This window comes from Notamacropus eugenii, chromosome 1, assembly GCF_028372415.1.
Source record: "Notamacropus eugenii isolate mMacEug1 chromosome 1, mMacEug1.pri_v2, whole genome shotgun sequence".
NCBI lineage: Eukaryota > Metazoa > Chordata > Mammalia > Diprotodontia > Macropodidae > Notamacropus > Notamacropus eugenii.
In genome coordinates this window covers 723,547,094-723,572,825 of record NC_092872.1, presented here as the reverse complement: position 1 = coordinate 723,572,825, position 25,732 = coordinate 723,547,094, and the positions used below count along the sequence as shown (strand labels likewise).

The window sequence follows — 25,732 nt, the reverse complement described above, 5'->3', positions numbered from 1 at the left end:
AGGGAAGGGTTATACTGGGTCTATTAGAGTTTTCCCAAATTCTACCCAGTTTTCTTACCATGAGATAGCATGGTCTAATACTACAAGGAGACTGAACTTGGAATCCTAAGTCATTTCTCCAATCTACTGTGATTCTACCAGCCACTGAAGCTTTGGTAAGTTATCTGAACTTTCTTGGTCTTATTTTCTATCAAGGGTACCACTATTCTGTCACTCACCCAGGTTTGCAATCTGGGAGTCATGCTGGATTCTTCCTTCTCACTTACCATACACAGTTAGTTACCACCTTCTCAACTTCATTCACAGCAATAGTCTTTCTCTTTCCTTTTCTATTACAATATCTTTTCCCTCTTTCTTCTTCCCTTTTCCATTCTTTTTTCTATTCTTCTTTCTTCTATTACTGCTCTTTTTCTTCCTCCTTCTTTTCTTCTCTTTATCTTCATCCTTCTCTTCCTCCTCCTGCCCCTTTTCCTTTTCCCTTCCTTCAGAATGTTACTTGGCCCTTCACTCTCAAACAACTCTCATGTCTACTGGATTAAGGGCCAATTCTTGTTGATTCCAGTTCCCCAGAATTCTCCATATGTGTTCCCTTCTCTCTACTCACACTATAATACTCCTAGCCCAGCTCCTCATTACTTCTCATCTAATCTATTATGACAGCTTTGTCTAGGCAGTGAGATAGTGCAGTGACTAGAGCCATGGACCTGGCTTCAGGCAATCCTGATTTCAAAGCCAGCCTCAGACACTTACTAGCTGTATTAATTACCCTGGGCAAATCACTTCACTTTTTGAACTACAGTTTCCTCATATGCAAAATGAGGACAACAATAGCATCTACCTCCCAGAATTGTTGTGAGGATAAAATACTTTTGTAAACTTTCTAGGCTTACATAAAAGCTAGTTATTGTCTTCTTTTTCCTCTTCTCCTCCTCCTCCTCATCCATATTAGGAGTCAGGATATCTAGGTTCCCAGTCTCAGCTGTTCCACTTAATAGCAAAGTCATGGGACCAAAGTGATAGAGCACTGGGCCTCGAGTCAGGAAGATCTGAGTTTAAGTCTGGCCTCAGGAACTTATTTATCTGTGGGACTCTGGGCAAGTCACTTAATTCCTATTTGCCTCAGTTCCTCATCTGCAAAATGGTGACACTAGAGAAGCACCAAGGGGTGCAACTAGTAAAGGAAAGATTGTCTCTGCTCTGAACAAACTCAGATTCTAGGGGGAAGAACAAGTTAAATCAGTGAATATTTAAGAGATCCCTGCCATGTGCCAGCCACTGTGCTAAGAAGTGCTAGGGATACAAAGAAAACCACAAGATAGTCCTTCCACACAAGGAGTTCACAATATAGTACAAGAAAGTAACATGTAAAGATTTAGATGTAAATATGATATAGAGGATATCCCCAAAGTCTTAGCTCAGAATTGAGCTTTGATAGGAATTAATGAAATCTCAAAAGGAAGCCACTAGCATTAAGGATGACTGAGCAAGACCCCTTGTAAAATGCAACATTTTGTTGTTTATTCATTGTTATGTCTGACTTTTCATGACCCCAAATATCACAGCATGTCAGGCCCTTATGTCATGGACTATCTCTTGAAGTCTGTCCAAGTTCATGTTCATTGTTTCCATTATGCTATCTATCCATCTCTTTCTCTGCCATCCCATTTCCTTTTTGCCTTCAATCCTTCCCAGCATCAGAGTCTTTTCTAATGAGTCTGACCTTCTCATGTGGCCAAAGCATTTAAACTTCAGCTTCAGTGTTTAACCTTCCATTGAATAACCTGAATTAATTTCTGTAGGTATTGACTGATTTGATCTCCTTGCCATTCAAGATAATCTCAAAAATTTTGTCCAGCACCACAATTCAAAAACATTGATTCTGTGGATCTTGGTTTTTCTTATAGTCTGACTTTCACAACCATACATTGCTATGGAAAAACCAATAGCTTGCAGTGTAACTAAAGAGCTTGTAGAGCACTTGACTTTGTTTTGATTGAGGGAGGGCTGTGCAAAGTCACCAGCCTCACTTCTTCTCCAGAGCCATCTGAGTCTAGTGGCCAGATATTCATCAGGATGACTGGAGATGACCCAGGATGCAATGAGAAACCCAGGCCCTTTTAGGCTAAGGTCTTATCAGATACAAAGGATGGCAAAAATAGTCCTGCACTCAGAGAGCTTATGGTCTAATTTTATTGTCCAGGCACCATTCTGGATTATGAATAAATAAAACAATTCCTGTTATAAGGATTTTATATTCAAGCTTCCTAACAGCTATACCTGGGTAAGCACAAATATTTTTGCCCTTTCAGGAATCAGTGATGTTCAAGTATGTGGCCGTGCAATTCATATATGAGGAGTGCACCAATTTAACTCACCTCAGACAAAGTTGTATAGGAATGTGATGCTGGAGAATTATAGGAACTTGATCTCCTTGGGTAAGAGCAATTATCTCTTTGGAGTCTAGATAAATACTATAGGGAATTTCAAGATTTTAACAGTTATTCCTTGGGATGCAAGAATGTAGATATTCCTAACCTTTATGTAACCAAAAGATAGAGTACTTATGCTGTTTCCAGAAAAAAAAAAAGATCTTTGTTTACTGTGTTTGGTACCCAATTTCTTAATTTGTTATCCCTGTATTACCCTCTCTCTTTTGCTTCAAGCCCAAGACTTTCTGTTGAATCCCAGTGTAACCTTCTTCATACATAATGTGTTCTCATTGTCTAAGCAGAGAGTGAGTGAAATGAGGTATTTTTTCCCAAGTCTATCTCTGTAATCCATAATATAAAATATCCTTCAATGGTCCTTTGTATTATCCTTGAAGTCTTCCCAGCATGCCTACTTTTTCCCTCAAAAGAGCTTGAACTACTTTTGGATTCTTGTATTAAGTTTCATGGATGTTTCATTTTATGTCAGTTCTCCTTCACTCCCTCCACCTTAAACAAATTCTGCCTCTCCCTCTGACCACCCCATTGAGCCCATTCAGTGAAATGAAATTCAACCATTCATTTTATGGTTGAAAAAAAATCTCAGACAAATCAGCTAACAAGCCAAGTGCCCTTGATGGCATAAGATTTATTCTGCATCCTTATTTCCTGACGTTTCTACTAAGAGTTGGGAGGAGTATTTCACCTATCTGTTCAATGCTAGAATTTTGAGATAACTATACTTAGCACCTTTTCATTTTCATCTAACAAGATTTAAAGTTTACAAACCAGATTTGATCTACCATTTGGAAAGAAAGAAAGCACCTTGGATGCCAGATCCAGATATTCCAAGAATGAGCTGTCCAGGTGACTATATAAAAACGAAGGAGATAGTTCATTGTGAAATACAGCTGTTTGTCATTTTAGGTCAAAACTTTTAAAATGTGAAACAAGTTTGTCTTATTAAAGCTTTACTGGTCTGTTGAGAAGAGCTGAGATTTTAAAGTTCATTTGTTAACTCAAAAAGTTACATTTTTATGCATCTCTTTACTCACAAGTACTTCCATTGTGAAAGGTCTTAAACAGGTATTCTGCCTCACTTCTTATTCTTGCTTTTAAAACAATCACATTACTTAAAATATTAACAGTGTGCCCTTTTTTCCCACTGAGTCTCCTTCTGACATTTTCTTTTGTGTTATTTTAATGGTTATGTTGCTTTGCTGCTGTTATTTTTAAAAATATTTAATCACAACCTAATTTACCTTGCTTTAGTCTACATTTTAAATGTCATCCTGCTTTTATGTTTATGAAGTTATGTTTATAATGGCACAATGATGTTTGCATATTACAGGACTCATTTTGCCACAACCCCATCTGTGGATCTATAGGTTTTCAGTATTTTGCTATTTCAGAAGAAGCTGCTGTCAAAATTTCAGAGGGCTCCTTGTTTTCTTTTAATAAGATTTTGAGAATGGAGACCTGAGAGTGGGACCACTGGATCAATGGTATGAACAGTTTTGTAACTCAGCTTAAATTCCTATATTGATTTTCAGAAAAGTGGCAACAGCAGATCAATAGGTACCTATTCTAATACAATTGTTAAAATTTGTTGTCATTTTAAAGGATCTTTGCTATTCTGATAATTATATGATGATACCTCCAAGTTGTTTCATTGTGATTTCTTTGATAACCAACATTTATACAGTGTTTACTAACACAGGTTACTATTAATTATTACAGGTTAATTATTTTATTATTAATTAAATAATTATTATTACAGGTTACTATTAATAATTTCTCTAATGAAAAACACCTGTATGTTTTGATCTTTTCTGCTGCAACAAGTATCTGATAGAAGCCTCCTTTTTCCTCATATGTCTTCTTTATTTTTCTGACTTGATATCTCTGACTATTTTTCCTCCTCATCCTAAACTCATTGATTCTCCTTTTTCTTTCTGTTCAGAATTTTTCCATAATATTTTCATCTCAGGTGGAAAGGATATATTTGTAAGTTGTCAGTCATCTGTTTTTTTTTTAATTGCCTTTCATTTCATTCAAATGTCATCTATTTACAGTAGAGTAAGGGCTTATTCATCCTTCTGGGTAATGTCGTCTTAAGTCAATTAATTTATATATGTTCACTTTGAATCACTATATTTTCACATGAGATAAACTGTGATCCTTAGTAAAAAGATCAGTGAAACTAGCCTTCTCAAGTGGAGAGAGAGAGCAAGAGAGCAACCATAAAATCTTTGAGCAACTAGGAACTTCGTGAAAGAAAAGAAAATTCAGGTCCATATTTGGTCTAGTCTGTATTTTTCCTTTCAGAGGGCAAAAAATTTGCTGGAGAGAAACCTTAAGAATGTAGTGAACGTGGAAATACCTTTGGGAAGAATCTAAATCTTGCTGCATTTCAGAGAATTCATACTAGAGAGAAATCTTGGGCATGTAATGTATGTGGGAATGTTTCCTACCACAACTCAAAGTTGATTTGACATGAAAGAATTCATACTGGAGGGAAATCCCATGAATGTAGTGAATGTTGGCAGGCCTCTAGGAGGAAGACACAACTCACTGCACATCAGAGAATTCCTACTGGGGAGAAACTTTATGAATATAGTCAATGTGGGAAGGCCTTTAGGAAGAAGATACCTTTTACTGTGAGTCAGATAGTCTATACTGGAAAGAAACTTTATGAATATAAGGAAAATGGAAAGTCTTTTCCATGCAAATCAGGATTTATTTGATATCAGAAAAGTCTTACTGAAAAGAAACCTTTTAAATGTGCCCTATGTGGGAAGGTATTCCCAAAGCAATCAATTCCTACTGGGTATCAGAGAATTCACACTGGAGAAAAACAGTTTGAATGTAATGTATGTGGAAAGATCTTCTGCCTGAGTTTAGAAGTTACTCCACATCAGAGAACTTTCAGAACATATATTAAATGTAGGAAGGTCTTGAAGAATATAGGTATATCTGGAAAAGGAAATTGCCCATGAGTAGGCTTCAGAGGCTTTGACACACTGTGTTTGTGGCACATGGGACACATCTCATAGGCAGTGATATCCTAAGCCATAGTCCCATAGTGTGATGGTAATCAAATTAGGATCTTTTGCTGTTTTTGTTTTACTAAAAGTGCCTCTGGTTGAATAATGTGATTAAAGAAGATATTTCCCACCCATTAATGGGCCTGCCCATTGTGGGAAGCTTGATTAGGAGAGATGTATTGTAGGAGGGTCCTAAGTGCCTTTTGTTTTGTTTTGTTTTTGTTGAGGTACTGGGTCAGAGAGTTGGGACCTCTGGCTCTAAAAAATGTATAAATACTCTGAGGGTGAGGTTTTACTTTGGGGCTTAGTTTTTATAAGAAGGTTTGAGTGCCAGATGAGAACTCTGGCAAGCCATTTTAAGGAGCCCCCGGCTTTGAAAACCCACATATCAGTGCTTCCCTCTCTGGTAGCTATGGTCAGACAGCTGTACCTGTCTGGTCAGGCAGAGGAAGTCATATCTGTTCATTACTTTGGGGCGTACTGACTGGAATTGTTTGTTTGGCCAGATGGGGACTGTGGAAAGCCACTAAAGGAGCCCTGCTGGCTTTGAAAACTGAGATGTCAGTGTTTCCCTCTCTAGTAACTATGATCATACAGTTGAGGTCCAACTGTCTGTTGAATTCAGGCAGAGGAAGTCATGTCTGTTCATCTTTAATTTCTCTGTATTTTCCTTGAAGTTCAGGGTGCTGATCCCTCTGACTTAGGTGAATGATATATGTGCTTGGCTAAAGGAATGATACATGTGCTAGATTAAAGTGATTATTAACCCCTCTAAAGTTGCCTTTCCTTTTATGAATACAGATATAAGAACCTGTGATAGCAGGCCCCACTGTATATATTGGGGTGCTTACTGATACACATAGTCCTATAAAGTTCACATCCCTCCTTTTAAAGCTTTTCCTGCTTTATGCTAAGCATGCTTTTCTGGCAATGGACATTTCTTCTTTGGTTAGGCTAGAAGGCTTAGGCAGGCCTTCAGGGCAAAATGGATATACTAAGCATATGAGGACCTGTATGTCAAAAATTTGAAGACTTAAAGCTGAAGTTTTAGCTGCTTTGTCAACCAAGTCATTTCCACAGTAATGAATATTGTTTTCTGAGCTGTGCCCTGGAATTTTAAATACTGCTATGGCCTGGGGAAGCAGCAAACAGTCTAATAGATAGGAAACCTGTTTCTGATTTTTAATGGCTGTCCTGAGGAGTTGAGGAAGCTCTGATGTTTCCACAGCCTCCCAAAGTTACATGCCAAAGTCTCATCTTCACTTTCCATCTCAGGTGGATAGCTAGCAGGATTGAAGGCACACTTACACCAATTACATTCTCTCTTTCTTACAGGCAAATAGACCAAATGGGAGAGCTAACTGCATAATGATAGGTGGGACACTGATAACCAACTCAGTATCAGTTGACATATGAACATATAACATATGAAGCCCACAAGCTGGAGGGAACTTGGTAGAGAGCTGGATGGTTGGAAGGGGTTAAGGAAGGTAGTGGAGATAAAAGACACAAGGAAGCTATCCCTCCTAGGTCAAATGAAATGGTGGTCTTTCCTAGTAAGTGACTAGGGGCTTCAGGGACTGGGGGGAAAGGATGAAAATTGCTGATCCCTCCTATAAAAAGGGAAAATGTTTCTGAGATATGGGATACAATAGTCTTTTTAGCAATGCCTACAACTGAGATACTCTCTTCAGTCTTAGGGAGGGGAGTGGAGAAGACAGAGGGGTTTAAAACTGAGTGTGGCACCAGTGTCAACTAGAGCAGGCCTCTCTTGCCTCTGTATGAACAAGGAGACATCTCCAACAGTAGTCATGGGGATAATGGGCATGGTCTGTACACCCCCCTCCTTTTGCTACCCCTCTTGCCATCCCTCTCCAGCTAGTCCTGTTGAGTGATTGGGATTGCTTGGAGGGTACTTCAGTTTTCCTGGGGTGCTTTCTGGCACCACCTTCTAGTATCCCCTTTTCTGACTGAAACAATCATGGCTTGATACAAATCCAGATACCTGGGTCTGTAGGAACTGCTCAGCAAAGCCTTTGGAATCCCTCCTGGGGTAGGATACTCTTTGGCAAAAGCCTGGAATTCTCCATGCTACCAGGGCTAGAAATGCAGGTCCTGATCAAGCCAGAAAAACTTTGTCTTGAACTTTGAAAGGAACATAGAAGCTGGAGAGCTGGTGAAGTCTTTTGGTAAAGGTGGGTATATTTTAGGTAGCTGGGTAGTTTTCACTACCCAGGAGAAAGTTTTCATATAATTTAATCCTTTCTTTCACTGATTCTAATTTAGACCCATGGTTTTTTTTTCCCTTGCCTCTGAGTACCATTTGTTATAGCTGTCCCATTCAGGAGGCTGACTTTCCTTTCCTTATTCATCAATTTCTACCTTAAATATTCTAATTTGGTTTTATCAAAGCTGTCCCAATGGAGCTGGCAAAGTTTAGTGCCATCACTAGTTAAATCAACCCAATCCTGGCCATATGAGGGAGAGTTGGGGTTATATTTCTTAGACATTTGAAGGGGGTTTCTTGGCATATGTTAGTAGGAACTGCTATATCTTCCACCATACCTTTACCACACATCTGCCCCACAGAAGTACACAGATAACAAATATTTCACACTGTGTTAACCATTCACTAGAATTACAGAAGTAAACATTCCACAACTCTAACCAAGTGCACAAATAAAATTTTAATTTCAACAAGTTTTACCACACATAAAACCAACCTTGCAAGCAATTCTTACACCAATAAAATTTACCTCATGCAGAAACAAAACTTACAGTCCATAGCTCAGACATATATGCATAAAAAAAAGAGAGAAGAAACAAAATCTGTGTGCAAACAGCCCCAGGAACATTTCTTACAAGGAAAGGTGGGCTTGATTGAAGACTGAGCCCAGAATAGTGGTGAAAGAATGGGGTATTGAACTTGCCCATCAAGGTGAGTTGGAACCCTGGGAAAGATCTGGTGACACCTGTCCCTTGTCCTGGTACACCAAGCTCAAGGCTTCACCCTACATCCACCCCTTAAAAACTTCTAAGGATAGCATTTTGCTGAGCCAGTCTCTAACCTGAGAAGATGAAACAGCAGGCCAGAGACAAAGAGCCAGTAATCAGTTAGCTGTTTAATTAATTTGTTTCATTATGAGAAACATATTTGCAAATGAGGAATTCTGATAGAATTCCACCTTGCTGAAGTGAAGACAGAGGTTATATACATGTCACAAGTAAGAAGAGAGGGGGGAAGGTGAATTACAAACAATGATTTAGTGGTTTCCCAGGAGAAATCCACAGATCTCACAATAAAACAGTTCTCCAGTCTTTGAATGTCGTGCCCTCCTTCCCTAGGGCCCAGCAACAGAGTTGTTTTACAGGAACAGGTTCTACAATCTTTCATTTGCTTCACTTTAGGTATGCAGGCTGGGATTGTCAAGGTTTGATTGATCATTTTGAGCCACACTGTGAGCTATGACTCACAAAAGAGGCAATTACGAGAAATCTAAATTATTAGTATATTCATTATGCATACATTGATTATTATAAAAATCTTAATTCCCTTCTCAGAAGCATGTTGGGGAAAATTCAAGAATCAAAGAAGGGTCAGGACCTCTATTTGGGATCCATGGGATGTTGGTAATTGACAAGGGAGTGAAGGCAGAACCACTCCATTCTTACTTTCCTTTGGTTTTCTCTGTCAAGGAGACTGAGCCATGGTAAATCATGAGATATTGAGGACATTTAGCTGTATAGAAAGAATGCAAGGCATTGGACCTAGATGGACTAAATAAAAATAAGAGCCACCACTTATATGGAATTTACTATGTTCCAAGCATCATGCTAAGTACTGTAGGGATAATAATTACCCAATCTACAATAAGAAAAAATGAGGCAGAGCTCTGAGGCAATGGCACTTCATTAAAGGATCCACAGTCCCTTCTAATGAAGTGGACCTCAGAGGTTCCTCATGATCTGAGATGCCGCCTCCTTCCAGGGCCCAATTTTTATGGGGTTTGGTATGTAAAATATTCAATAACAGCTATACCAGATACAGAATAATTTCATTGGTGACATATGGCTTATAGGTTAAAATATGTAAAACAGTCTATCAGCAGGGTCACAAGTTGGGCAAAGCAAGGTGTTCATGAGGTTCTCATACAATGGTCATTAGATGGGCACTTCTCATGTTGGACAAGAGAGAATGATCCAGAGGTACAAAAATAATTTTGCGGGACTTTTCATGTAGTTGAGTCACCTCTGCCACACTGGATTTGGTCACCATGACAAGGAAAAACAATGGTGGAAGGCCTCCAGCCAGCTTCCTGTGATTATGCAAGTGGTTTTACCATGTGCACCTCACAGCTCTGGGGACAAATATACAGAACTTAAAATCATATCAAATTGATTGATACTGATTGGAATAAAGTAGGATTCTTCAGTGAATTAGCTTCCTCAGTACTTTACAGTGATTATCTCATCTGGTCATCTCAACAACTATGAGAGATATTATGAAAGTAAAATCAACAGACTTTCACAACAGATTGGATATAGGGGGTGGGAGAGCCAAAGAGACAAGGGTGATACATCTAGGTTTCAAGCCTGGATGACTGGGAGGATGGTGACCCCCTGGACCGTAGGAAAGTATCCAGGAAGAGAGGAGAGTTGGGGGGGAGGGGAAAGATTGCAAATTCAGTTTCAGAAACGTTGAGTTTAAAACATCTATAGGACATCCGATGTCCAATAGGCAGTAAGAGATATGAGCCTGGAGGATAGAGAGAATCTAGAAGTGACAATAGCAAACAAGGAATATTCAGAATTCCCACCTGAATCAGAATGGTTTTGTCCTAGTAGAGTAGGGTAACCCAATAAACTTCATGGGTCTATGTCTCCCTCTGATGGCCAAGGGAACAGAATCATTCCCCTTTCCCATCATGTTCTCCCTTCACTTTCAAAAGATGTCAGAGATACATGGTCCAGAATGGAAGAAGACCCAGTCTAGACCTTTTCAACTAGACCTTTCTTGCATTGGATCTCATATGGTCCTCAAGTTGCCCTGCCAAACTTCTACTTGCACCCTGTCATAGGAAACCAGCATCCCTAAACTTAACAAAGATGCTAAAAGATATAAAAATCTCAGTGTTGAATCAGCTGTGAAAAGACAGGTACACTAATCTAGTGCTGCAATAGCCTGGGATTAATTCAGTATTTTTGGGAAACAATATAGGGGAGAGAGAAAATAAGTATTTTATATAGCTCCAATTATGTGCCCAAAATTGCTAAGAGCTTTAAATATATGATCACATTTGACCCTCACAACAACCCTGAGTAGAAGGTGCTATTGTTATCAACATTTTGTAGAAAAACCAAACTAAACAGAACAGGCAGATAGCGAAATCATAGATACACACAAAAATTATCATGCCATTAGAAAAGCCAGATTCCCTTTTCTTTTTATTATCAATATACCACTATCACCAAGTTAAAAAAAAAAAAGGATGTGCATTAATGTTCTATTTGGTCTCAATAGACCACAAACTAATAAACAAAAATAATAACAGCTAACATGGATATGGCACCTAGTATGTACCAGACACTATCCTAAGGGCTCTACAAATAATATCTCATTTTATCCTCACACCAACCCAGGAAGATACGTGCTATTATCATTTCCATTTTATAGATGGGGAAGTTGGCGCAGAAATTAAGTGATTTGCCCAAGGTCATATAGCTAGTGCAAATGTCTAAGTTTGGATTTGACTGGAGTTTGTCTGGCACCAGATGTGATACCCTATTCACTGAGCCAACATGCCTAGTACATGTGACCACTCTTCCCCATAGACAACACCTCCACCTCTGCCTCTCTGAATTCCATGTAATTTGGTGGATCGTGGTGGAATTAACTCCAGGTGGCCTACATCTGGGTCACAGAATGATGGCCTATAACTCCATCCCTATTTATTCACAGGGAGCATACATGGGGAAAGGACCTTCTTCTGAATATAAACAGAAACCAATAAACCATAAGAAGGAGGGATTAAGTATGTGATCTTGGCCCTGTCAATACAGATCTCTGACTTCAGTTTCTTCATTTGTAAAATGAATGATTTGGACAGCATCATCATTGTGGGCCATTCTAAATCCTCTGCTCTTGAATGAAGGGAATACTTGGAGAAATGAACTATGCCATCTTACATGTTCTAGATGTATCAGAAGACTGGGACAAGATGGAAGAGAGGTTAAAGTGATGGATGCTAATGCACTGTGCTTTGTACTCCTGGATTCAAATCACTTTCCTGTGGATGTCTTTCATTTATGTTCCTATCATCCTGAATGTGTCCTAAACATGTGAATATACCTGCTTGAAGGTGTCTGACCTCACATCATCTCAGAAGCTAAGCAAGGTCAGGCTTAGATAACATGTGGATAAGAGACTGCCTGGGAATATTTGATACTTCCCCTGAGAGTCAGCACAGTAGAATTCTTACAGTACTGGACTTGGAATAAGGAAGGCCTATTTTCAAATGTCACCTCAGAAACTCAGTAGCCTTATGATTTTGGGCAAGACATTCCATCTTTCTAGCTTCAGTTTCCTCATCTACAAAACAAGGACTTTTGTCTCAATGACCCCTTTAAATTAAGCAAAATCTGTTTTTTCTCTCAAATTCACAGTGTTGTCTCATCATCAGTCCTCTGGAATTATGGTCATTCATTTGATTAGAATTCTTACAGCTTTAAAAGTTGTTTCTTTTTACAGTACTGTTAATTTATAATTGCTTCCCTGTCTCTGCTGATTTTACTCTGCATCAGTTCATACAAATCGTTCTATGTATTTTTTAAATTATCTATTTCCTCATTTCTTATAACACAAAACTATTCCAGTATATACACATCCTGCCATTTTTTAAGTCATTCTCCAATGATGGACAACCCTGGAGGTTCTGGGATTTTGGAGGAAGAGTTTTGTTTGCTGTCACAAAAAGCAATGTTTCAGACATTTTTTTGTATATAGTACTTTTCCTTTCCTATCTGATGTCCTTAGGATATAGGTCTAGTAGTGGGATATCTGAGCCAAAAGGCATGTACTGTTTAGTAACTTTGGAGATATATTTTCAAAATTTCTTTTTAGAATGGTTGGATCCATACATAGCTCCTCCAATAGTACTTGCACGTACTCTTCTTCTACATCCCCTCAATTTTTTTCAAGTTCTTTGTTTTTTGTCATCATTGTTAATCTGATGGCTGTGAGATGGTGCCTTAAAACTGCTTGGTTTTACATCCTCCAGATAGCAATAATTTGGAGCCCTGTTTCATATGACTATAGTGTGGGTTTTTCCCTTGTGAAACGGATGCTTATATTCTCAGGCCACTTACAAATTGGGGAATGGTTCTTATCCTTATATATTTGAATCAGTTCTTTATGTATGTTGGATGTTAAATTTTTATTAGAGAAACTGGCTACAAAGATCTGCTGTCCCCTTCCATGTTGCCCTTTTAATCTAAGCTTTATTAAATACACAAAACTTTTAAATTTAATCAAAATTACCCATTCTGACATCTGTGATTCTGTCTATCCCTTGTTTGGTCATGAGTTTTTCTCTTATCTACATATTTTATAGGCAATTTCTTCTGTTTCTCTAATGTGTTTATGATGTGATCTTTTATATCTAGATCACACACACATTTGAAGCTTATCTTTGTATAAGGTTTGAGGTTTTGGTCTAAAGCTTTTCTTTCATATTGCTGTACTAGTTTGCCAGCAATGTTTATCAGATATTGAGTCTTTAACCCACTAATTTAGGTCTTTGTGCTCATGGAATACTAGGCTATTAGTTTTATCTCCATAGGTTGGATTCCTAATGTTCCCTTGAATGATTTTTTTTAACCAGGAGTATATTATTTTGCAAAATATTGCTTTATAGTATAACTTGAGTTTGGCACTGATAAGCCTCCCTTATACCCTTTCCCCTCACTTTACTTCCCCTGAGATTCTTGACTTTTCTTCCTCCATCAGAATTTTGTTAATATTTTCTCTCATTTTATAAAATAATCCTTTAGTAGTTTGAATATGCATTGAGAAAGTAATTTAAACAGTTATCATTTTGATAATAAAGACATCCTACCCATGACCAAATAATATTTTCCCACTTATTCACATTTGCCTTTATTTCTTCACACAATGGTTTATAGTTTTATTTTTGGAGTTATTATGTGTACGTTGGTAGATAAGGTCTCAAGTATTTCATATATAGTTTTTGCAAAAGTAATTTCATTTTCTATCTCTTCTTCCTGGATTATATATGACATAGAAATGCTCATGCTTTGTGTGAATGTGTAATATCCTAAAATCAATAATTATTTCAATTCAGTGGTAGCTGTCCTCTGTCAATGCTGGGGTTTTTTGGTATTGAAATGTATTTATTTAAGTTTTCAACATTCATTTCCACAAAATTTTGGGTTCCAAATTTTCTCCCCATTTCTCCCCTTCCCCACCCCAAAATACCGAGCATTCTAATTACACCTATCCCCAATCTGTCCTCCCTTCTAACATCCCACCCTTCCCTTATCCCCATCTTCTCTTTTGTCCTGAAGGGCAAGATAAATTTCTATACCCCATTACCTGTATTTCTTATTTCCTAGTTGCAAGAACAATACTCAACAGTTGTTCCTAAAACTTTAAGTTCCAGCTTCTCTTCATCCCTCCCTCCTCACCCATTCCCTTTGAGAAGACAAGCAATTCAATATAGGCCATATCTGTGTAGTTTTGCAAATGACTTCCATAATAGTCGTGTTGTGGAAGGCTCACTGTTTCCCTCCATCCTACCCTGTCCCCCATTTCTTCTATTCTCTCTTTTGATCCTATCCCTCCCCAAGATTGCCCCCTCCTCCCACTGACCTCCCTTCCATTATCCCCCCCACCCTGCTTATCCCCGTCTCCCCCACTATCCTGTATTGTAAGATAGGTTTTCATACCAAAATGAGTGTGCATTTTATTCTTTCCTTTAGTTAAATGTGATGAGAGTAAGCTTCATGTTTTTTCTCTCACCTCCCCCCTTTTTCCCTCCACTGAAAAGTCTTTTACTTGCCTCTTTTATGAGAGATAATTTGTCCCATTCCATTTCTCCCTTTCTCCTCCCAATATATTTCTCTCTCACTGCTTAATTTCATTATTTTAAGATATGATCACATCCTATTCAATTCACCCTGTGCTCTGTGTGTGTGTGTGTGTGTGTGTGATCCCACCAACTACCCAGATACTGAAAAAAGCTTCAAGACTTACAAATATTGTCTTTCCATGTAGGAATGTAAACAGTTCAAATTTAGTAAGTTCCTTATGACTTCTCTTTGCTGTTTACCTTTTCATGCTTCTCCTGATTCTTGTGTTTGAAAGTCAAATTTTCTTTTCAGCTCTGATCTTTTAATCAAGAATGTTTGAAAGTCCTCTATTTCATTAAAGGCCATTTTTTTCCCCTGAAGTATTATACTCAGTTTTGCTGGGTAGGTGATTCTTGGTTTTAGTCCTAGTTCCTTTGACTTCTGAAATATATTCCATGCCCTTCGATCCCTTAATGTAGAAGCTGCTAGATCTTGTATTTTCCTGATTGTATTTCCACAATATTTGAATTGTTTCTTTCTAGCTGCTTGCAATATTTTCTCCACAACTGGAGATTCTGCCCCTGAGGGCTGTTCACGAGCCTCGCTGCACAGCCAAGGCTGGGCTGGGCTCTGCTCAGCGACCGGTGCAACAGACGTTTCCCATGGGCCTTTCAGGTCACCTTGGGCTGGAAATCTCCACTCTGTTGTTCTCCACTTCTGCTGCTCCAAAATTTGTTGAGAGTCCCTCTCTACAGGTATTTTATGGGCTGTTTGGGGAGACCCTGAGTATATGTGTCTTTCTACTCCACCATCTTGGCTCCACCCCTCAATGCTGTTGGTTTTTTTTTTTTTTAATATTCTCCATACTCCAAAGAGTCCTTAAGTGGGTCCCAAATGAATCCACCTGGGAGGAAACAACTCAAACTGCTCCAGATCTGTGTTATATAATACGTCCTTTTCTCAAAACAGGCCTTTTTGTTATTGTGGGAATAGAAGAATTTAACTGAACTCTCCTGAACTCCATCAGTGTCCTTTCTTCCAATAAGAGATCTTTAGGAATCATTTAATAAAGATCTTTTGTTTTACAGATGAAGAGCTCACATAGCTAAGGTAACATGTCCAAAGCTTCACAGAGCTGTGGTTTAGAAGGCCAACCAACTAGATCTTACCCTTTGAGATGACACAAACCAAGTGGTCAAGCAAGTTCAGGAATCAATTACATCAGGGTTCAGGGACTTCAGGTGTGAGTGACAAAGCAATGTTATTTTTTGTTGTTATAGTTTTGGGGTTTTTTTTGAAAGAAGAGGAAAGGAGAAAGCTCTGGGCCAAAAGATATCTTTTGGATTTCTCAGGACAAACAGAAATTTCTACAAAGCTGAAGATCAGGAAGGTGGGATAATTGTACAGAGATCACTAGATCTGCTAATCCCTCTAAGCCTATGAATGGCTCAGGAAGAGAAAGTGAGGGTGGTAACCTTGCACAGAACCTCCCTTTCTCAAAACAAAGTCGGGTGCAAGTCATGTCATCATTTCTCTCCTGTCAAGGTCTTCTTTGAAAATGAAGGATCAACATAACCTGTGAGTAGACTGAGTTGCCTGAATGGGGACCCAGCTAGCTGGGTAACTCAGCTCATCCTTTCCCATCTGTCTCCCCCTCCCCTTCCTTCCCCTCTCGAAAGGAATGTAAATTTGGATAGCCAGAGAATGCCCAATTAACTTAGGGTTTACCGACTAGATTGCTTTGCTTTGCTATCCTGTCCTGCCTTGACCTTGAATCTACTACACTCTGAAGACCATAGATTGGATAACAATAGGTCCTGCCCAAACCCCAATTAAAGGCTGTTTTCTGGACTGTCTTGGCTTAGGAGTGATTATCAACAGTAACTGTTGCTCTTTCCCTTGATTTATTTTTTTCCTTTGTTCATAAAGAAGCCATCCTCTGACTACTTCTTAAACAGGCCCATTCAGTGTATGGGCGCTATCTCACCCTAAGTGAATACATGAATAGGCCTAGTCTAAAGAGACCAAGGTCTCCCATTGCATCCTGGGCCATGTCCAGTAATCCTGACGAATATCTGGTTACTAGATCCAGGTGGCTCAGGAGGAGAAAGTGAGACTGGTGACCTTGCACAGCCCTCACTCACTCAAAAAAAAGTCGAACGCAAGTCATGTCATCATTTCTCTGATGACATGGTCTTCTTTGGAAATGAAGGACGAACACAAGCTGTTTCTCCAGGGTCTTTCAGTACATCATACCATCACCTACAAAAAGTGATCATTTTTTCCCTTCTTAACCTTTGTTTATTCATTTTATTTCTTTTTCTTGTCTTATTTCTATAGCCATTATTTATAGCAATATGTCAAATAGATGTTGCAACCCTGATTTTGTTGAAGAGGAATTTAATTTATACCCATTACATAAAATGTTCACTCTTGTCTTTGGATATATGTGTGTGTGCACCCACACACGTGCCTATATGTATATGACTAATAGTATACCTTTTCTATATAGATAGATAGATAGATAGATAGATAGATAGATAGATAGATAGATACATACATACATACATACATACATACATACATATGCTTGTCTCCAAATGGTATCCTATTAAAGATACATGTATTCATGTTTTCTAGAGTTTTAAACAGAAATACTTGTTTATAAAAAAAATTCATCTTTAGTAATACATTGATTTCATTTTTTGTGATGTCAACCATTACTGTTTATTCTTAAAAAGACAAAATTAGACTGCATGTGTTTCTCTCAAAGCTTGCAGAACATGCATGTAGAGATACACATGGGAGTTCACTGTAGTCAATGAACCCAAGGATGGACAAAGATACCTTATAGCTTCAAAACAACTCTCTCTCACCCCTCCCTCCATCTGTGGCTCAAGATGCCTAAGTCAGCAAAAATTATAGTCTGCATATGTCTTAACTATTATATGAAAAAGGAATTTTCTCAGTTGGACAGGTTGTAAATACAATAAGACAGGAGAAGAGTTAAAGTGTCAATTGAAATTTTAGAACCAGGATGTTTTTTTCTATCATTAATATGGCAAGATATAGCATAAGTTCATAAAATTCCCACATGAGAAAAGTGCCATTATTCAAGACAGTGTCTGGATTGATTTCACTTTTAACTTTTAGGAGATTGATATTGATCTGCTCTTTCCCTATTTTATCAATGTAAGCATTGAAAGACATATCTTTTTGTCTGATCAGTTTTCTTTTTGTATTCTGCTGGATTCCAAAGATGCTGATGTTGTCTCATTTTTATCATTCTCTTTAAATCAAATTGTTTCCATGACTTGTTCCTTAACCCACTCATTCATTAAGATTAGATTGTTTACCCAATTGATAAATGGTCAAAGGATACAAAAAGGCAGCTTTCAGAGAAAGAAATCAAAGCTATCTATAGTCATATGAAAAAATGCTCTAAACCACTATTGATTGGAGATGCAAATCAAAACAGCTCTGCAGTACCACATCACACCTATCAGATTGGCTAACATGACAAAACAGGAAAATGATAAATGTCGGAGAAGATGGGGGTGAATTGGAACACTAATTCATTGTTGGTGGATCTGTGAGCTGACCCTACCATTCTGGAGAGGAAACTGGAACCATGCCCAATGGGCTACCAAAATGTGCATACCCTTTGATCCAGTAATATCACTTCTAGGACTGTATCCCAAAGAGATCACAAAAATAGGAAAGGGTCCCACATGTACAAAAATAGTTGTAGCAGCTCTCTTTGTCGTGGCCAAGCACTGGAAAGCAAGGGGATTCCCATCAATTGGGGAATGGCTGAACAAGTTGTGGTATATGAATGTAATGGAATACTATTGTGCTATAAGAAATGATGAACAGGAAGACTTGAGAGGCCTGGAAGGACTTGTATGAATTGATGCTGAATGAAAGGAGCAGAACCAGAACTTTGTACACAGCAAACAACCACAGTATGCAAGAAATTTTCAACAGACTCTTGAGGCAAAATGCATTCCACATCCAGAGAAAGAACTATGGAATTGGATCACAGAATGAAGCAGACTTTTTTCTCCTGTGTTGTTTTGATGGCTTCTCCCATTTTAACTCTTCTAAGAAACATGACTAAGGTGAAAATGTATTTAATAAGAATGTAAGTGTAGATGCTATATAAGACTGCATGCTGTCTCAGGGAGGCAAGGGGAGGGAGGGAAGAAAAAGGGAGGGGGGGAACCTAAATAAGATATATGGAAGTGACTGTAGAAAACTGAGAACAAATAAATTAATTTTTAAAATGCTTAAAGAACAAAGATTAGATTGTTTAATTACCAATTAGCTTTTAATCTGTTTCTGCAGTCCCTTATTAAGTATAATTCTTATTGCACTGTGAATTGAAAAGGATACTTTTAACATTTGTCTTTAACTATTTAAATTTTATGTTCTAATATATGGTCAATCTTTGTAAAGGTTCCCATAAACTGCTGAAAAAAAAGTTGTATTCCTTTCTATCTCAATATAATTCTTTCCAGTTATTACATAACATCTAGCTTATCTTAAATTCTGTTCACTTTTTTTTGACATCTTTCTTATTTTTCAGTTAGACTGATCTAATTTTGCAAGGGGAAGATTAAAGTCCCTGACTATTGTAGTACTACTATGTATCTCCACTTCCAATTCATTTAACATTTTTTTTTTTTTTTGGTAAAAAGTTACCTGCTATAGTATTTGACGCATATAGACTCAGGATTGATATTGTGCATTCTTTTGGAAGATGGCACAGTAGGGTAAAAATTTCTAGGTTCTCCAGGTTTCTTCCAGACAAAAATTTGCTACACAATGGAGAGCAGCAAAAATAAACCTGGCTAAAGCAGCCATTCTCTTAAGACAACTTGATAGGACCTCAAAAAAGAGAGAACCTCCAAGGGCTGAGATTTGGTCTAAGTGAAGCTTAGTCACCTCCAAGTTGATTCCATGGCATCAACAAGCAGAACTAGGATCAGCTCTCACAGGAAGCAGACTAGTTCTCAAAAAATTTCACCTTACAAACTTTTACCTCTAACTTTCTTCTAAGTAGAGGACTGAGTGCAGAAAGATTGAAACCCCCACCCCCCTTCCACACCCCTGAGCATTTCCAGAAGCTAGGCCTAGCAGTGCTAACCGGAAGATATCTGAGATTGTGGCTATGAGTGAGGGAGAAGCAAGCCCATGCCCACTAAGTGTAGTCCTATACGGAGGAAGAACATTTTTGTGGCAGCAGAGTTGGTGGTCCTAACTGTGGTTTAGGGGAGGAGAAGAGTCCTTGAGGTTGAACCTTTCAACAGAATTAAAAAACAGTAGTAAAGAAGACCTGAGGACTAGGACATAACCCACAACTCAGGATTAAAACCTGAATAATAAACTGCTAAAAATAAAATAAAGATAAAAATGAGTAAGCAAAGGAAAAAGAACCCAAACATAAATATTTTGATAAGAAAGACCTGGGTACATATTCAGAGAGAAATGATGAGGTTAAAAAAAAACCACTCCTACCCAAAAGAGTAACATCAAATAGTCACAAACCCCAAAACAACTCTTGAAAGAAATTTAAAAGAAATACAAAAATCAAATAAGAGAGACTGAAGAAAAATCGGGGAAAAAAATAAGAGGACCTAAAAAATAATGAGAAAAGGTAGTCAATTAGAGAAAGTGATGTAAACCCTTCTTTTAATTATATTTAATTTTTTCCACTTAATAGTATTTTATTTTTCTAATTATATGAAACAATGATAAATCATTTATGCCACATTGTCCACCCATCTGCCTATGGACCCATACATGTTCCTAACTTCTCCTCTAAGTGCCCTGTACAATGTCTTCACCTGTTTTCTCATGCAGGGCATGGAAGAAGCATTGAGGAAAGGAGGTATGACTACCCATTCAGGATGCAGTGTGATCCCTGATTACTGGATATTTTCTGAGTTATAAGGATGCTGCGCTTGTTTCTCACCTACTTCTGTTGTGCTGAAGTGTTTCCATTCACATGTTTTTTCTCTACTATGAATTTTCTGATGCCTACTAAGATGTGACTTATTCCTGAAGGCCTTCCCACATATAGTACATTGATAAGACTTCTCTCCAGTATGAATTCTTTGATGTCGAATAAGTTCTGAGTTGTACAGGAAAGTCTTCCCACACTGCTTACATTCAAATAGAAAGTCTCCAATATGAATTTGCTGATGCACAGTAAGTTGTTTCTTTGTCCTGAAGGTCTTTCCACATTCACTACATTCATAAGGTTTCTCTCCGGTGTGAATTCTCTGATGTAATGTAAGTTTTGACTTATTCCTGAATGCCTTCCCACATTCACTACACTCATAAGGTTTCTCTCCAGTATGAATTCTCTGATGAAGTGTAAGATTTGACTTATATCTGAAGATCTTCCCACATTCACTACATTCATAAGGTTTCTCTCCAGTATGAATTCTTTGATGCACAGTTTGATGGCCCTTATTCCTGAAGGCCTTTCCACATTCACCACATTTAAAAGGTTTTTCTCCAGTATGAATTCTCTGATGCATGGTAAGCTCGGATTTACTCCTAAAGACCTTTGCACATTCACTACATTCATAAGGTTTTTCTCCAGTATGAATCCTTTGGTGCATAGTAAGCTCTGATTTATTCCTGAAGGCCTTCCCACATTCACTACATTCATAAGGTTTCTCTCCAGTATGAATTCTCTGATGTAATGTAAGTTTTGACTTATTCCTGAAGGTCTTCCCACATTCACTACACTCATAAGGTTTCTCTCCAGTATGAATTCTCTGATGCAATGTAAGATTTGACTTATATCTGAAGATCTTCCCACATTGACTACATTCATAAGGTTTCTCTCCAGTATGAATTCTCTGATGCACAGTTTGGTGTCCCTTATTCCTGAAGGCCTTTCCACATTCACTACATTTAAAAGGCTTTTCTCCAGTATGAATTCTCTGATGCATGGTAAGCTCTGACTTACTCCTAAAGATCTTTGCACATTCACTACATTCATAAGGTTTTTCTCCAGTATGAATTCTTTGATGCATACTAAGTTCTGACTTATTCTTGAAGGCCTTCTCACATTCACTACATCCATAAGGTTTCTCTCCAGTATGAATTCTCTGATGCAATATAAAATTTGACTTATAACTGAAGGCCTTCTCACATTCACTACATTCATAAAGTTTCTCTCCAGTATGAATTCTCTGATGCACAATTTGATGTCCCTTATTCCTGAAGGCCTTTCCACATTCACTACATTCAAAAGGTTTTTCTCCAGTATGAATTCTCTGATGGACAGTAAGTTCTGACTTCCTCCTAAAGCCCTTCCCACATTCACTACATTCATAAGGTCTCTCTAGTGAATGAATTTTTTTTTGCTGAACCAGTTTTGAGCCGCACAGAAACTCCTCACATTTGTAAACACTGTCTCCAATACAAATTCGCTGATGCCCTACAAATTGTTTCTTACTCACAAAACCCTTCCCACATTCACCACACACATAAGATTTTGCTCCAGTATGAATTTTTTGATGTTGAATAAGATGTGAATGGTAGGGGAAAGCCTTCCCACACTCCTTACATTCAAAAAGCATCCCTCCAGTAAGAACTCTCTGATGGACAGTAACCTCTGACTTATTCCTAAAGGCCTTTGCATATTCACTACATTGATAAGGTTTCTCTCCAGTATGAAGTCTCTGATGCTCAGTATGATGTGATTTCTTCCAGAAGGCCTTCCCACATACACTACATTTATAAGGTTTCTCTCCAGTATGAATTCTCTGACACAAAGTGAGATGCTTCTTGCTCCTGAAGGTCTTCCCACATTGATTTGAACACTCAAGAAGTATATCTCCAGTAAATTCTCTGATCTCTAAGAGGAAGAATAAAGAGCTGATTAACCCTGCCTTTTTAACCCTTTCCCAACATTCTTAGTTGCTCAAAGATTTTAGAGCTATTCTCTTACCTTCTTAGTTGAGATGACTAGTCTCACTACTGTTTTACTAGGGATCAATTTAGATAATAGGAAAGTATGATGACTCAAAAGTAACATATGTAAGTGAACTGGCTTAAGAAGAAAGTACCTGGAGGGATGAATGAACCCTGACTCTACTTTCAATGGCTGACATTTGAATAGAATAAGACTATTCAGAAAAACAAAGATGACTGAGAACTTGCCAAGATAGCCTTACCATCTGAGGTGAAAAAAGGAAGGGAAGAAAAAGCTTTTTCAATGGAGGGGGAAAGGGGAGAGGGGAGAGGGGAAAAGTGAAGCTTACTCTCATCACATTCAGCTTAAGGAGGGAATAACATACACACTCAATTTGGTATGAAAATCTATCTTACACTACAGGAAAGTAGGGGAGAAGGGGATAAGTAGGGTATGAGGGGGATGATAGAAGGGAGGGCAAATGGAAGGAGGGAGTAATTAGAAGTAAACACTTTTGGGGAGGGACAAGGCCAAAAGGGAGAATAAAATAATGGGGGGCAGAATGGGATGGAGGGAAATATAGTTAGTCTTTTATAACATGATTATTATGGAAGTCTTTTGCATAACTACACATGTACAGCCTTTATTCAATTGCTTGCCTTCTCAGTGGGGATGGGTGGGAAGGGGGCAAGGGAGAGAAGTTGGAACTCAAAGTTTTAGGAATAAATGTTGAGAATTGTTTTTGCATGCAACTGGGAAATAAGAAATACAGGAAATGGGGTACAGAAATCTATCTTGTCCTACAAGAAAAGAGAGAAGATGAGGATAAGGAAAGGGAGGGGTGTGATAGAAAAGAGGGCAGATTGGGGGAAGGGGTAATCAGAATGTACAGTGTTTTGGGGTGAGGGAGGGGAGAGATGGGGAGAAAATTTGGAAGTCAAAATCTTATGGAAATGAAAGTTGAAAACTAAAAATAAATTTTTTTTTTACAAAAGGGAAAATACTGAGCAGAAAGAAAATAGAGAATTGAGTTTAGAGTGAGGAAGAGAAATACATATATGAAGTAAACAGAAAAAAGAAGTATGAGGGGGAAAATATAACTGTTGTCATAAATTTCCTCTAAACATCCAACATATTTACCTTGTAAGGAACTGATTGAAATTTTTAAGAGAAAGCCATATAGGTATTTTGACAAGAAGAATTATTAGTACTTATTGAACATTACTCAAAATCTGATTATCAAAGAAGAAATAAATGAAAACAATTTGGAGGTATCAGTGAATAGCCATGTGATTAGCAAAGACACTAGAATTGATCAATTTTGGCAATCATGTTGAAATAGCTACTTATTAAAGTGGTGCAGCCATTTTTCTGAAAAGATAAGAATTTCAGCTAGAACTACAAAATTGTATCCTTTCACTCAGTATGTTACTGAAAGCAAACAAAGCATTCTCAGTAAAATTTTCACAACAGCTTTTTGTGAAATAGCAAAATATTGAAAATCAATGACGGGGTTATACCTACACCAAGTCCTGTCATATGAACATAATAATGTGCCTTTATAAACATAAATTCCAAAGCATAAAGAAAACCAGGATAACACATAACATAATTGACAGAAGGGAACTTAGGTTAGCATGAAATATTTTTAAAAGTAGCAGCAAAGCAACATAAGTATAAAAAACAAAACAAAAGAAAATGTCAGAAGCAAAAAGAGCACAATTACGTAATATCTTAAGTAATGTGGTTATTTTAAAAGGGAAAATGAATTTATGTAAGTGAGGTGGGAGAATGCTTGCTTAACATAAGATAATCTTCAATGAACAGAAGAGAAATAACTGCCCTGTACTTAGGCAAAAACATTCTTTGAGAGTGGAGGTACATTTCAGTAAAGAGATACATTAAAAAAAAAAAAAAGTAACTTCTTGAGTAAAAAGATGAAGTTTCAAAGTTTCAGCTCCTCTCAACAGATCTGAGAAGCTTTAATCGGCCACTCTGTTCAACATTTTACAAGAACTTTGACCTGAAATGACCAAGAGGTTATTATTTTGTAATGACCCATCTGCTTGGTTTTTATGTAGTCACCTGGAGAGCTGCTTTTGGGAATATCTGCCTCGGGTATCCAAGATGCTTCCTTTCTTTCCAATTGGTAGATCACATCTGGTTTGGAAACTGCAAATCCTGTTATTTCAAAATGAAAAAGTGCTAGGCAGTCATCTCAGAGTTCTATCATGGAACAGACAGATGAAATATTCCTTCCATCTTATAACACCAAGGGCACTATATTAGCTATTTGGTTTGAGATTTATTTTCAACCATGGGGGTCTCAGTGGGTTGGCTGGAGAGAAGTAGGGTTTTTCTTTCTTTCTTTTTTCAGAGAAAAACATGTTTTTAAAAAAGCATTCGTAAAATTTAACAATTCAGAATGAGTTAAAACCTTCTTTGGGAACAAAGTAGGCATGCTAGGAAGACCTCAATATAGTAAAAAGGGCCACCAAAGCATAGTCTATGCTATGGTACAATGGATTACTGAGCAGGACTTGGGAAAAAAATAGTTCATTTGACTCATTCTCTCTGTTTGAACAGTGAGAACACTGTGTATGATGAAACCTACACTGGGAATTAAAAGAAAATCTTGATGTGAAGTAACAGAGAGGAGAAGATACATTCTCAAGAATAACAACAAATCAAGAAATCAATTTCCAGGCATACTAAGCAAAGACCTTTTTCCTGGAAAGAGGTAGCACAAGCAATCTGTCCCTTGGCTACAAAAGGATTAGGAATAGTTTCCTTTTGTATGCCAAAGAATAACTGTTAACACCTTAAAAGTTGTCACAGTATACATTGACTCCAAAGGGTTAGCTTTTCTTACCTAAAGACACCAAGTTCCTATAGTTCTCCAGCATCACATCTCTGTACAACTTTTTCTGAGACAGATTCAAATGTACCCACTCCTCCCAGGTGAATTCCACAGCCACATCCTTGAATGTCAGTGATTTCTGAAATACCAAAAAGATTTGTGCTTACCCAGCTATTGCTCTGTTATGAAGTTCAAATGTAAACTACTTGCCAGGAGACAGAGGGAATGGAAGGCATTAGGACAGCAAGGGGTACAGGGGATTGAGGAAATTTATTCAACCACACTGATTCCATTTTGTGACTATTTTATTGTGGGAAATGGAAGAAAACTTTATTGCTTGAACCTAGCTCTGTATGGCTGGCAAACAAGATCACTT

General features: G+C 37.9%; 1 protein-coding gene across 1 annotated transcript in view; it reads right to left on the bottom strand.

Annotated features, from left to right (window-relative positions):
- Positions 1-25,732, bottom strand: part of LOC140521647 (uncharacterized) — a 50,859-nt gene that overhangs the window by 22,236 nt on the left and 2,891 nt on the right. The window contains 4 exon segments of the mRNA XM_072636894.1: positions 16,169-16,172; positions 20,586-22,439; positions 24,582-24,677; positions 25,369-25,495. Of these exon segments, the coding sequence (XP_072492995.1) occupies positions 16,169-16,172; positions 20,586-22,439; positions 24,582-24,677; positions 25,369-25,495 (2,081 nt within the window).